Genomic DNA, 15722 nt, shown 5'->3' with positions numbered 1-15722 from the left:
TCATCATCATTGTCATAGTTGTCATCAGCAGCAGCAGCAAAATGTTTATTGAGAACCTGCTATGAGCCAGGAGTTTACTCATCATATGTCATTTCTCTATCTCTCTTCAGTATGGTTACAACTATGTTTAGGTGTCTCCTTTCATCTGTGGCACCAACACTGAGCACTGTCAGCATTTTGACTGGCAAGACCAGATGGAAGCAGGGCTACTCACCTCCATTGTTTAGAATCAGTAATTCTCTTTAGACAGCCTAGGACCACTCTGCTCATTTAGGCATCCTCCACGTAATTATGAAGTTTGATACTCAGACCATTGTTGGTTTTCCTCAAGAAGTTTGAAATGTCATAGAGAAGAGGGCTTAAGGTGAGATACCTAAAGCATGCCTATTGAAATGTTCCTCCAATTCTAAACTGGTCTCTTCATCATTGCTCTTCCCAGAGTTCAGGTCATTAAAAAGATAGAGATCCAGTGCATAGTCTTCATGTATATTTTATACATATACATATTCATATACATATACACATACATATTCTGGTGATGTCATCTCACTATGGTTTCTTGAAATATGGTGTTGTAGTATGTGCTGCAGACACAGGTGAAGTATATATTCTACATTTTCCTTATCCTCTAATCGAGCACCTCTGAAAAAGAAAAAATGTTAATATAGTTTTAGCATCTTTTTTAACATTAGTTATTTTTGCTACTATATTCCAATACAACTCTCCTAGTATCTTCATAAAAATGTGGCCCTATATTTCCATCATCATCTTTGGAACGCACATTCCATCCAATGAAATACACTGAAATTTTTCACCTTGTCTATTAATGTTGACATACCTAAGATGTGCCAGTTTACTTTTGCATATGTCTTACTAGTAGAATTAATTTTGCTTTAGCTTCCCTATTATCTCTGAACAAAATTATGTTACTTGTATCATTGGCTCACAAAAGCATTATGTACTTATTTTGATGAAAATTTCTTCCCAGCAATATTGATATCTACATTCAACAGAACATTTTAAAACTGCACTTTCTTTCTCAAATGTATCATTATGAATAAATGAGAGTCCCTATTATATGTGACTTTTATACAATCTTAAATTTAGTTTTACTCCTAAAAGGGTAGGGTATTTTGATATGTTGGTTTTTACATTTCCCATTTCTTTAATTGAGATATAACTGACATACAACACTGTATTCGTTTTAGGTGTATAACATAATGTCAGTTACTTTCAATGAACAGTTTTGATTAAGGAATGCCATTATGGCTCCTACTTCAAAAACTGAAGGCATCTTGTGACTCTGTTGAACTAGATAAGCTATTTCTTTTATCACCTCCCAACTTTCATATGTATAGAATGTCTGAACGACTCTCTCAATGCAGTTTTTAAAGTTAATGTGATATTTAAACTCTGAGAGAGCTATTAGCCATGATGACAATTGACTTTTATTGGTTGTCTTTCACCCTGCCTGAATATCTTCTGCTCTGCCAACTTTACTAAAACATTAGACTCTTTTGAACTCGGGTAACTTCTTGGTAAGTTTGCCCTGAAAAAAACTACCAGTTTCCAGAGGCCAATTTATAATGGGAATTATTGGTGAAGCCAGTGTTGGCATTTGGTTCAGTCCATTTCCCAGCATTAAGTAGATAATACAGGTTTGCATGTGCATCTACTTTTATTTAACCTTTTAAAAAATGTTTAATACAGTCATGCTTGATGATGCGGCACAATACCTAAAGGCTGGTATTAAGATATGTTTCTGATCCTCTGAAAAGCTTTTCTGACTCAGTAGGCTGTGAACGTTCACAATAGCCCTAAAGGTAATCCTCCATGAGTTATTGTAGATTGATGCCTGCACCTGGGTTATTCGTAGCAAAAAAAAAAAAAAAAATTGCAGCTTGCTTCCTAATAGTCCAACCAGTGGAATAGTATGGGATCAGAATAACCTGGTAGACACCAGAGATGATACATCAACCCCATTAAAAATTGATATGAAAGACCTTCATTAGTAGCACTGATATAATCATATCAGAATCCTTTGCTGAAGCAATGTCAAATTATATAAATGGAATAAGATGCAAAAGAGCACATAAGATATCTACAACTTAAAAGTACATTCAGTAAGGGCATAATATCCATCTGTTTAAATTCATATTACAAAAAGGATGGGTTTATAGAATCTGAATTATGAATTCAGAACAAAAATAGATTATTTGATTTCAATGAATTATAGAACTAATATGTTGGAGAATGAGATAATTGTAGTTTTTTTTTTAAATAGTGTTTGTCAGCACCAATTGTTGAATAATGATTAGATACTGTATCAACATCAAAAACTATTGTGGACTTCAATTGGGTCTAAGGGCTCAGAATTAAAATATTACCTTTGTAGGTAATAAAACAAGGATATCAGCCTTGTTTAAATGTATTTAAAATTTTTAAGTTACAATACAAAAGTGTTGGACATAAATAATAGTACACTGAAATGTATAATCTTTAAATTAAACTTTTATCTGAGAAAATTATAAATAAGAAGCAATTGTGCAGAATAATACAGTGAAATCCTATGTACTCTTTGCCCAATTTCCCCCAATGGAAACATCTTGCAAAACTATAGCACAACATCAATATTAGGATACTGACATTGATGCAGTCGTGTGCCAACAGTTCCATCACCACAAGAATCCCTCAGGTTGCCTTTTTACGGCCACCTTCACTTCCCTGTAATCAACCACCTTCCTTAGTCCCTGAACACAAATCTGTCCCTCATTTCTATAATTTTGTCATGTCAAGAATATTCTAAAAATATAATCATACAGTATATAAACTTTTGGTAGTCCCTCCTTGGGTTCCAAGATTCCTAGCCAACCTACCTTCTTTCTGCCTTTCAGATTCTTCCTACCTTTGTTATATACACTGAGTGGGCAGATTATTATGATCTCTGAACGCATAATAATCTGGCCACTCAGTGTATATCCTATATAATAAAAGGCTAATATGCAAATTGTCCCCTCGACCAAGAGTTCAACCAGCAGGCAGTCCGGCCAACCACCCATGTCCCCTCCCCCTGGCCAGGCTGGCAGGACCCCACCCATGCACAAATTCATGCACTGGGCCTCTAATTCATGCACCTATACACTGAGTGGCCAGATTATTATGTGTTCAGAGATCATAATAATCTGGCCACTCAGTGTATATAATACCCAAGGGTTTTAGTTGTATTTAGTGGGGAAATTACAGAAAAGTACATTTATTCCAACTTCCTGGAAACAGAAGTCCAAATGATAGAATTTTAGACACTAAGGTTGTTACACTTTCAATTACTACAATTGAATCTTTTAAAATACTTACCAATAGACTTCAATTACCTCTTATCTATTAGCTTCTAAGTGAATTTCTGGGATATACCATCATAATTTGGTTTGTAGATTTAAAAAAAAGTATTTCAACCTGATTTAGTTATAGAGAGAAAATATATCCTTTCAGCCAGTAATGATATCAAGATGATATGTAATTACCTATCAGGTGAATTAGAAGTGTACAAATCATATTAGATGTATCAAGGTGAACAGATGAATAAAAAGAAACAGATTTAGGCTTAGCTCAGCTTTGAATGCCAAAGGTTAAAACAACTGGAATACTTTGAGTTTTTTCAAAGTGAATAATTGTATATTTGCCTAGCATAGTGTCTTTCATTATTCATCTAGCCACCTTTTAAAAAGGAACAAAATGAATAATTGTATTTTAACTCCAGGTACTTATATTTACTATGGCAACATAAACCACTGTTTGCTTTGGGCATCATCACTACTCTTCACATTGCCCAAACTTCTCCGAACTGGGCCATTGGCTCCTCCCGGAATAATAATTATCACCTTCCCAGAGCTTTTCTGAGATCTGCTTGGAAGAGGTCTTCTCCTTTCCTCTCCTCAAAGTCCTTCCATCTCTTGAGGTTTATCTGCAAAGGGCCAACGTACACCGTACCCTGATAATTAATTGCCAGCTCTTGGGGGAGACAGCAATTGAATTCAGTCTTAACAGAGGAGTTAGAATTGTTCCAAGGTGCAAAGCTGGACAGGCAGGGGAGGGAGGAGGCGTAGGGCCTTCACATGCTTTGTTGGTAGAATGGGTTAATGAGTTAAAGAACAGAGGAGGAAAACCACCTGATGTATTTCAGCAAACCACCAAACAGCTTACTACTGGCATCAGTTTTGAGACTAGGAGTGGTGGGAAATGAGGCTAGAAGGGAAGCTCAGTATAACATTAGGAAGGGTTTGTTATTCCATGAAAAACATCATATTTTTTTAGTAATCACTTAGTAGACATTCAATTTTCTTCCTTCCTTCTGACACTTATCTCAATGTACTTCAAATTACAATTACATGTGTATCTTTGCTACAAGATTGCAAATTCCTTTAGGATGGGATTGTATCCAAAACAGTGGCTCTAACCGGGGGCAATTTTGCCCTTTAAGGGATATATGGCAATTTCTGCTGACATTTTTTATTGTCCCAAATGTCATCTGTCTTGATGGTAGGATATTACAAAACATCTATAATGCACAAGAGACCTCACAAAATATTGCTTAACCCAAAATATCAATGATGCTGAGGTTGGAAATCCTGGCTTAGTTCATCTTTGCAGCCCAGGTAGCAAATTAGCAGAGTTGCACATTATAGGAGACAGAGTTGTCAGAAATGATTTGAAACCCCTCTTCTGTAGGTGAGTTTTATAAATCACCATGAGGGAGTAAAAATTAATTGGAAATTTATATGGTGTAGGAAAATTAGAAGATAACAGAGGTTTGTGAATCTTGATTAATTTGGGAAAAACAAATTTTCATTTGTATTTAGAGGAGACCAATTTAAAAGCTAAAGTTCTCTTAATCAGCAAGCTTTTGTAATGAAATGCAGCAGGATTTACTTTTCTATCAAAGCAGCTCCCTTGATAGTTAAAGAATGCAACCAAATACAATTAAAAGATCACTGGTAAGCAGAATACAGTGCCTTCCCTGAATTCTGGGAGAGTAGTGCAGTTAATAATCTAGGAGCTTAATGGAAATTTAAACTTTTTTGGCCCTGAATCTATCAATGTTGCTTACCTACATTTTTATATCCAAAAGTGATGATATAGTAAGAATCAAAAGAAAATCTGGGATTTTGTAAAAAAAAAAATTGTTTTATAGGTAATTCAAGTAACAAGTATTTAAAACTGAAAAGAAGAGATAAATTATTAATAAATCTGTAGCAATTAGCCATGGATGGTAAGGACTTCATGTGGAGGAAGGGGAGGAGCTATAGACATGACCGGGGCATTTAATCAAACCTTTGCCTCTTTACCTAGCTACAATCATATCCAAGTACCAATGACAGAGTATCCATGGGGCCAGGCCACTCAATGATTAGAGCGTTTTTATGGGTCCTGGTGGATAAAAGATTAAAAAGTGTTAGTATAATCTATTTTTCCAGTACCCCTGAAAATGCTTAAATCACCATATGACTTTGTTTGGTCAAATCAAAATTTTCACTAAAATCAAATGGGAGACACTGGTTTTTAATAATACCCTGTACTTGAAAAATCAGTCCCATAAAAGCAATGATCCTGATGATCCTATTATATAAGAAAATAGTTCTTACTATCACTGTTTTATTGCCAATGGCAACATATAATTCAATGAAAAAATGCTGATTGATGATTTTTTTTAAAAAAAGAAAACTAACTCTGCTAATACAACATCAGTGGTATCCTTATTTAGCTGTTTATTCTGTGCACTGGTTCAGATACTGCACTTGGGGGTTGCAGTGCGGGGGGTACACATGCCCTCTCATCCGGGACCTGAAAATAAAAGCCCTTGAAGAATATGTTGCCCAGTCTTCTCTCCCAACCGTTCCTCCCAGAGCAGGGTCACTGCTTCTGCCCGTTCTCTTTGGAAGAGAGTTTGATACTGTCGCATCGTACTTTCTCCTTCAAACCCAAATTAGAGATTTTTCTAAAGTTTCCTTTAACTGGACCCCCCCTTTGTCTCCAAATAGTTCTGTGCTCATTACATAACCATCAGCGTCCCGTCCGACTTAAAATCTTCTGCTCACATCTTCCAGAAGGATCGCTGCCAGCTAATACAAGATCTTCGGTAGGCTTATCACGCAGGGCCGCCTGTTCCTCGGCTTCAGATGGGAGGCTGCAGCCTTACCTAAGGTCCCCTCCCTTCCCCACACCAAATGCTGTCCTGGGGGGTCAGGACTCAACGCTTTTCTGAAATGCCATCGTGAATAATCTTCATCACCGTTCTGAGGACATACTTTTAAAGATTATTAAACGGGATCATTTGGGGTAATAATTTTTCCACTTATCAGGAAGGATATTAGTTTGCTTCCTTCCAGCAGTGCTCATAAGTTGACTAAATAAATAGACGGAGATGAGGGAATACAATCTAAGGGATAGATATCACAGGACTTTGCCATGCTCCTGGACAGGGACCCATTTCAGTCAGTGAAGACTTGCCTGCCCATAGGGACCTTTTTGTGGTATGCTTCAGAAAGGACAATGTGATGTGTGAGTCCTCGCTTTAGTGCATTGGGATACTCCTTACCCACGGGTGGCCACCTCATCCTAATTATACTTGGTCTGCCCGGTTCCTGGCCGAGGTCTAAATCAGAGGTCTTTTTACTGATAGAGTGTTCATGCAACGTATCATGGAATCTCCTTACTATTTTTCCCTGAAAACATTTTTATGATAGTCAGTGACTCATGCGAGTCAATTAGAAGTTGATTGGCACAAATGCAAATGTTAGTGCATTAATGAGTGGCCATAATTTTTTTTTCCTTTTCCTGCATCTACAATAACTTGTTTTAGATTGCCTGGCAATTAGCAAGTCTTACACATAATTGCAGGTCAGAGGAAAATATTTCTTTATCAGGCAGATAGACGTCACTGGAATCAGGAATCCACACTGGAGTCAGGATCCCATCTGATGGACCATCTTGGAACACTAGACCTAGTCGTAAACTGCCTGCCTTTGAAAAGTCACTCCCCCAGCGAGCCCCAGTCCTGCTGCCTTTGCCTCATGTCTAAAGCACCTTTGTTTTGTTTCAGCTGGCAGGGTTCATCTACGCCTGTTATGTTGTGAAATGTATAACAGAAGAAGAGGACAGCTGTAAGTACTAAAGCTCTATTCTGTTTCTTTCAAGTTCAAAGCATCTTCCTTACTGCCTCCTGCCTAGCCTTACTCGTTCTCAGACAATATCCCCCAACACGTCATTAGAACAGGCGATAAGCCTTTTGTATCCATAGGGCTAAAGTGTTTTCATAAAAGTATAGAGGATATCAAAACAACTGGGGAAGGGTTCATTTTGAAAACATATTTCTTTTTTATTGGAAAGTACTGTTAAGATCTTATAACAATTCAGATAGGAAATAGGAAGGGGAAACTGGAGATGGAAGTGGTTTTTAAAATTGGTTAACTTGACTGTTCTGTTTTTATAAACCTTTTATTAGGTATTGATAACTAATCAGTTTTACCCGGACTACAAGCCTTAAAAATCAACAATAGCTCCTAAAACTCTCACAAGAATTAACTTCGGATTAATTCAAGAAGTTTGTCTTTAGGAAAGAAAATTTTTATATTTCTTTTTTGTTCCTACTCTTGGATGCAAGTGGCTAGAACTCTGTGTCTGAGTCTCAGCATTGAGTCCTATTGCTTGGTCCAGAGTTGAGACGGCGGTGCCCTCCTGCAAGCCTTGAGTGGCTCTACTGTCCACTGCTCTCCCAAGCAGATGCAAGGCTTTACTCCGCCCTTGCCACCTAAGGATCTGAAAGAGGGGGATTGGAAAAAGACTTTGAGTCTCTGAGTGCTATCCTGGATACTTGCCCATGCACCTATATTTACTCAGGAAAAATCAAAACTGGGAATCATTCTTTTCGATTTCCAAAACTATTCATAATGATGGGGTTTTTGAGACAGAGGAAAAATGTGGAGAATTCACTGCTCTGTTACAGGATGATTTGAGGAACACACAGTGCATAGTTTATATTATTTTATGTATGAAGGAAATGATGGCCCTTTTGCTAAAAAAGCATTTGTAAAACATTTTTCAGTGTGTCAAGTGCTCTGTGAGGCTTTGGAGATTTTACTAGTAAGATTGGTAGCACACAATTTTTTACCTCTAGAAATTTACTATCTGGTAGGAAGAAGCAATCGTGGACAAATAAGTATAAAACCCTCCAAAGTGCATAGTGGGGGAAAATAGGAAAGAGACCAGGATACGCATTATAGAGAAGGATACTCTTACACTCTTGAGCTTGGTCTTGAAGATGAATAGATGAAAGATGGATAGGGTAGCCAATGTGGGAGTAAGGTGATTCCAGGTAAAAGGTGAGAAAGCACCAAGGCATCTCATAGCTGGTCATGTTGGGAGCACAGAAGCCAGGTTAATATGACTGGGTTGTGTCTTGTGCTAGAGGTGGGCATCCAGAGAAGATTAGAAAAGAGAGCATGGATGAGACAGTAGAAAAATGGTGTGACAGAGTGAGGAATTTGGACTTTATTTTGTATAGCATGATGGCAAATCAACTGGCAGGTAGCTTATAAAAACAGAATAATATAATCACATTTGTACTTTAGGAAAATCACAGTGGTGTCAGTGTGAAGGAAAGACCAGAAGCAGTGGGACAGATTAGAGAAAGGGAGACTAGTTAGACATCGTGACAATGACTGAGATACGAGATCATGAGGTCTGGACCATGTTGTAGAGGGACAGCATAGATATGACAGGAGACATGCTAAGACCAAGTGATTAATTGTGGTACTGTGTAAGGGACAATGAAGACACTGATAGGTTCCTGGGTTTCTGGTATAAGAGAATGGGTACATGGAAATGTCACTTGAGGAAAATAGAATGGGAATGTGAAAATGAGTTCCATTTGAACAGGTTGAGATGAAGATGCCTAATGAATATGCAAGAGAAGACATCTATAAGTACTTGTCTTGTGCACAAAAGATGTATTCCAAGTTAGGAAGGGTAATAGGTTAATGGATTTTTAAATGCATGGACCCCACAAACTATGGAAGTGCATTCAGATATTACCATGCAGTGTTTTTGTGCCAAATCTTTAATGAAAGGAAAGTCTACAGGTTAAATTTCATATGAGAGTTGAGTTCCTTAGGCTATAATGATTGGTTTCATTTCACAATGACACCAGTGCATTTTTTACTTCAGAAAATACTGACATGCCAAGTCGCCTAGACAGATAATCAGTATCTCTCTAGAATAGTATCTCCCAGAGGGGACCCTAGAAATGCTGGTTCCATAAGATATACTGCTCAAAAATAGATCCCAAAGCCAAATAACTTTGACACTAGAAACTTAGAAAGTACATTTACATACTCACATCTTTGTGACCACTGTAATAAAGAAGTATATTCAATTTTTCTTAATCCATGATTGAGCTATATTACATTGGATGACATATAGTGAGGCCAAACACAGATCACAGAGAGAAGCCACAAATAGTTTTGCAGTTTTATTATACTCACTAGAGGCCTGGTGCATGAAAATTCATGCACTGGACGGGGGGTCGCTCAGCCCGGCCTGCCCCCTCTCACAGTCCGGGAGCCCTCAGGGGCGGGAGGTGACCCAGCGATCAGGGAAAGGCGATGCCCCCATCACACTTCTGCTGCTGCCACTGCTGGCAGCGCAAGCCTCAGCTGGCCCTGGTTACCTGAGCCTCGGGCGGCCCTGGGCAGCTGGGCAGCTGCCATCGAAGGCTTGCCTGCACTTCAGGCCAGCCCTGGGCGGCTGGAGGGCTGAGAGGACTGGGGGACTCTGGAGGCAGGCACCCCAGCAAGGCTGAGGGGACTGGGCGCCGCCATCTTGTGGCTGTGGGTGCCTCCATCTTTGAGGGCATGGCAGTCAATTAGCATATCAGTCAATTAGCATATTCCTTCCTTATTGGCTGTGGGCACCACCAGCTTTGAGGGTGGGGCAGTCAATTAGCAAATTCCCTCCTTATTGGCTGTGGGCGCCGCCATCTTTGAGGGGGGGCAGTCAATTAGCATATTCCCTCCTTATTGGCTGTGGGCGCTGCCATCTCTGCAACAGCGTGAGGGTCAATTAGCATATTCCCTCTTTATTAGATAGGATAATGTCCTGGGGAGAACACTTCATGCCACATAGGGCCACACAGAAAGCGCCAGGGTAGATCACAAAGCAGAGAGAGAGAGAGAGCAAACTGTGGGCAAGCGCCTTTACTGTGTTTTTTTCCATCTAAAGAAATGGGCAGGACAGGCTAAGCAGGTTTAGTACTAGCTAGCTAACTTTAAACGTGGCTCCTGTTGAAGTGCATGTTCACTTGACTATTAGAGAATATAGTTTGGGGCTATCTAAAGTCTCCAGGTATTTTAGGTGAGCTAGGGCTTACTTGGGATCAGCCAGTGGTCATTTTGTAGATGTTAAGACATCAATTTACAAAAATTAAAAGTATAATAATGTCCCAAACATCTGAACACAGAATGCTTTTTCATAAGAAATCTTAATATTCCAGAGAATTAGAATTCCAGAAAACACATTTTAGGGAATTCACCCTAGATCTAGTTTTGGCCAAAACCAAATATGTTTTGGAAGATCAGGTTTATCTTTCAAGCATCTAATCAACTATTTTCCCAGAGACTCTAAAATAGTGCTTATGTCTTTATATGTATTTTGACCACAATACTTTATCTTCCTTTATTAACCCAACTTCTCATAGGCAAGTTTTATAATTTTAGTCTTTTTGCTCAGTGGACAAGATAGGAATTACTTTTCCTATTTTCATATCCAAGCAGAATTGCCTTAGAGTTTCACAGGACTAAACAGCCTGCTGGAGATGCTCCTATGGGCTAGTTCTCTGTCCAGACAGTTATGAGTATTGAGTACAGTGCTTTCATTTAATATTTTCATCTATTGTCATAGTCTTGGTCATTTGTGTGTTCATCTCTAGACACTGCCTAGAACACATGACTTCCAATGCTTAAGGGTAAAGGTTTGAAATTTCGGTCTAATTTTTGGTAATTATGTCACAGAGGAAATTATTTTGATCCTTTAAAAGCATCCTGGCTTATTGAAACTCAAACACACACATACACAGGCATGCACCCACAGAAAGTAAGCCCTGATGAATGGGACAGGTTTAATGTCTGAGTCATCAGGGAAGGGCGGGGTCTCTGTGTCTGCTCTTGCCTGCTGTGGATTTGTAATGAAGCATCCTGTTAGGAGTGTCGTGCAGGAGGAGGTGCTACCCACCTGCCTGCCTAGTCGGTTAAGTTTCCACTCCGCAGAGCCCCGTTAGGAACAGAGAGCAGTCTGGGTTCTGTAACTGTGCTGAGTGAGATAACAGCCCAAGTATGGCAACTGGAAGATGACAGTGTTCTTGGTGCCAACATGAGGCTGGCCAGCCTTGGGCTCAGTTTTGACACCTCAGACCTCAGCAGCAAGTGTGGCAAGGGAGCCTCAGAGACAGAGACCTCTGGGGGTGATGGAGAGGGTTCAGACTCAAACTTAAGACGCATGAAATAGCAATCAACCCTCATTGAACTAGAAGGAGTGAGATTGCAGGCACGTCAAAGGTCTGAGAATTTTGTTTTCCTTATTTCTCCTTTTAAACAGTATCTCATTTGCTTTTCTAAAGCCCAGTTTGATGAATATTTATATGGACATTTGAATGCAAAGTTATTGATTTTTCCTATGAAAAAGCCTGGACCTTGAAGCTTACATCTCTTAGCCTTTCATTAGCTAAGCCAGAGCCACAGCCTGCGAGGCGGCTGGCTGTGCAGACTCACAGAACGCCACTGCCATCTGCTGTGCTTCCCGGGAGATAGCAGCCACCCTGGAAGCAGAGGAGTCAAACAGGAAGATGGGACACTCCGGCCCCCAGATATTCATCACCTGGGGCTGCAGTGGTAAAATACAAAAACTGGGTGGCTTAGCCAACAGAAATTTATTTTCACACAGTTCACAAGGCTGCAAGTCCAAGATCAAGGTGTTGGCAGATTTGGTTTCTTCTAAAGCCTCTTTCCTTGGCTTACAGACAACTAACTTCTTATTTTGTCTTCACATGGGCTTTCTTCTCTGTGTGTACATGGCCTTGGTGTCTCTTTTTCTTCTTATAAGATCACCAGACCCATTGAATTAGGGCCCCACGCTTATGGCATCATTCAACCTTAATTACCTCTTTAAAGGCCTCATGTCCAAATACAATAACATGGGAGGTAAGGCCTTCAATATATAAATTGGGGAAGAGAAGAGACACAATTCAGCTCATAACATCCCATATTCTCACACACACATACACACACACACACACAACACACACACACACACACACGCACCATGTGGCTCCCAGATATTTGAAAATACTTACGTGGCACAGAGTTGGGCTACCTTGGCTCACTGGCCCACTGACTTCCTGCGGATAAGAGGATCCAGGCTACAGTGCCACCGTCTGCCCAGACTCCATGCTCACTGTCTGCAAGCAGGAGCATTGAGTCAGCACCTCCTTATTGGGTCAGGGTGATATGTCTTCCAATTAGAAGCTCCTCACCAGGAAACGGAGCTGGGACCCTGCTCCAGAGGGTGCTCCGTGACACATGAATCCTATTTGAGTGGGACAACTATCCCAGCCTATCCTGTATAATAAAAGGCTAATATGCAAATTGTCCCCTCGACTGAGAGTTCAACTGAGAATTTGACCAGGGGGTGGGGTCGACTGGCCAACCTCCTCTGTCTCCTTCCCCTGGCCCCACCTGGCCCGATCAGGCCGATCAGGGCAGACCCCACCTGTGCACGAATTCGTGCACCGGGCCTCTAGTTGTTTTATATTTGCTCATGAAAAGGCAGCCATGTGTCTTAGGGGAAAAGGTTTTCTCCAGGAAAGCAGACACCCCTTGCTGGGCCATCTTTGTGACTGGCTCTGCACTACACAATCTGGTGCCAGCCGTGCTGAGTTTTCCTTATGACCTCTGGTCTTTTTGACTTGTTCTCTTTCACAGTAGTCTGTGGAAGAAATAAGATGTTCTGAGATTCCTGGTCTGATGTGCCTTTTTTTATATACTATGCAGCTCTTCTCTCATTTAACCCTCAGTTCTACATCACAGTTAGATGCCTACTTTAGTGATAGGACTAAGAACGTATGTCTCTGCTTCATTAGCATCATTAGATAAAAAACATCACTGATCTATAATAGAAAAAAACAATCATTTAATTTCTCAATTTTTATTATGTTTTCTTATAAATCTTTTGCTTCATAATTAATCTAAAACTAAACATCAGTCCTCTTTTTTAAAAAAGGGTCTATTTTTCTAAGTAGACACTATCTTTTCTAAAAGAAATCTGGTGTGTTATTAAATATTCAAATAATCTGGAAAAGGTTATGGCATGTCATTTTAAAAATATATTCTAGGGGACTTATTTTTTGAAAAGTATTAAAAAATGAATTCTAGATGTAGATGCACACATGCAGGAACCAACCAACCAAGCACAAGTTCATAAAAACCTGTCCTGAATTCTTTAAACCCACTGGCCTTGGGATAAAAGTCCCAATCGATTTACAGAATCTTTCATTTGAAAAGCAAACCACAGGAAATTATTCACTTCTCTGAGGCTAATAATTTTCTGTTATTTTTGTTTGATCTTTTTCTTTTAAAGCCTGCTGGCCTGTGCATCTGTGTATTGAACTCCATTCTGTATGTTTTGATCATTTTTCCTGTTTGTCAAGATCATTGAATTTGGATGCAATTCTTTGAACACAATCATACACTCTCCCAACTGTGAGGGAGGCTGGGGGGGGGGGGTGGCAGGGAGGGCTACTCCCCCATTTAAAAATATTTGTTTCTTCCTGATTATAAAGGATTGCATGTTGGCTGCAGAATGTATAGAAGACACAGATATAAAAAAATAGAATGACCCCACAATTCTAAATTGGTTCTCAGCATTTTGGCATATTATATGTCTCCTGTTCTTCCTTCTTTCCTTCCTTCCTTCCTTCCTTCCTTCCTTCCTATCATCTGTCTATCTACCTGGTTGTTAAGGCCACTTCATACATCTGTTTGGTAGCCTGCGCTTTCTTTCTTGTTATTTATAAATCACTCTATATACATAACCTAAGGGGCAGGCAATTAGCAGTTTAAAAAAAAGTGCCAACTTCTTGGGTGTCAGGTTGACAGGTAGAGTTATGAGAATTATGAGTCTATTTTACTTTTCAAGTGTCACGCTCAAGCAATCAAATGAAAGCCTCATATATTATTGTTTCATCATCTCTTTATAACATCATTTTGGAATTCTGAGAGGGACTTGGTGAAATAATATTGCCCATATCTGCCAGCCTCCCTCCCAAAATGAAACTTGCAATTACTTTCCCCATCTCTGAACAGAATCACATATTATCCGAGACTGGAGCCTCCAACTTTTAATGCTGCTAATCTCTAGCCACGCTCTTCTGAACTGTAGTGGGACAAGGTAGAAGGTGCCATCTTGCTTCTTCTCCAACTCCCCAACGCACAGGAGCTCTGCATTCATTTAATTTGATGACTTTTTGTCCTACTTAAGATTTCTTTTGGACTAAGAATATGGCAGGGCTTTTGATGATGGAAAGCTATGGCCTATGGCTCTATTTTAACACCTTAACTTTATAGCTCCATAAGGATTAATTGATGTGTCCAGTCTCACCCAGCTTGTTTGTGAACTTTTGACACCGATACAGCACATATTGACTCCTTCCAAGTAAGAGCGTGTTAGGGATGCCACTGAGGACCACACCTGTGTTGACCACGGCTATATCCCCAGCATCTAACATATCCCCTACCTAGAGCAGGACTCAGTATCTGGGAAATCAATAAATAAATCATTCAGCTCTGCACAAACATTTCCTGGACTACCAGTATATGGAAACTGCCAAGGAAATGTGACATTTCCGTAGACCCCAGTTTATTCCAATTAAATGAATAACCAATTAGCATAAAGCCCCTTTTGACATTTTCTAATGGAATAAAAGGAAAAACAAAAACATGCTGTCATACGTAAAAGACTAAATAAGTGATCAACCCCTGAAACAAATGCCCACGTATACATATGCCTCCTGTCAATCACATGCAAGTTCCTGTCAGTGACAACAGCATTCCCCAACAGTGAGACAGAGCGATTTTTACAGTAACTCTCCCAAAATTGAGCACTGCTCTCTTTTTCAGCTTACTGTTAAATTGCTCCCTCTCGTGGTCATTGAAGAGAAAAGAAATGAGCTTTCGTCTTTCAATTTGGATGTTCAGGTCCAAGTTGAGTCTGAGTCTTTAACAGTTACTTCTTACTCTCCCCCTTTTCTCATAATGTCTCCTCCATTATACTACACTGCTTTTTATACACACTCACACACACATTCACACATACACAGGTGCACCATGATCATCTTTAAATAAGGCTTATGTTCCCAATTCAAAAATAGGAGGAAAAGAAAGTGATTCGTTCTCTATCTTTTGTTGATTCAATACAATGGGGACCTTGATTCTAACTTCATGTGTTACAGAAGCAAGCACCAGGCCCTTGTTTCTACAGAATCAATGTCAAGGCCTTTGTTTATAAAGAACCAATGTTGACAATAGTCAGACTAGCAGAGGAAGGCCTTTCACTGGGGTGTCATAGAGGAGGTATTTCATTCAGAACACTCAAGTCATCCAGTAGAGGAATCGTATCCAAGC

General features: G+C 39.7%; 1 protein-coding gene across 1 annotated transcript in view; it reads left to right on the top strand.

Annotated features, from left to right (window-relative positions):
- NKAIN2 (sodium/potassium transporting ATPase interacting 2) overlaps positions 1 to 15722 on the top strand; it is a 433314-nt gene that overhangs the window by 405759 nt on the left and 11833 nt on the right. The window contains exon 6 of the mRNA XM_028142922.2: positions 7097 to 7157. Coding sequence (XP_027998723.2) covers positions 7097 to 7157 — 61 coding nt within the window. The remainder of the gene's footprint in view (positions 1 to 7096; positions 7158 to 15722) is intronic.

This window comes from Eptesicus fuscus, chromosome 10, assembly GCF_027574615.1.
Source record: "Eptesicus fuscus isolate TK198812 chromosome 10, DD_ASM_mEF_20220401, whole genome shotgun sequence".
NCBI lineage: Eukaryota > Metazoa > Chordata > Mammalia > Chiroptera > Vespertilionidae > Eptesicus > Eptesicus fuscus.
This window is presented reverse-complemented; position numbering and strand designations above follow the sequence as displayed.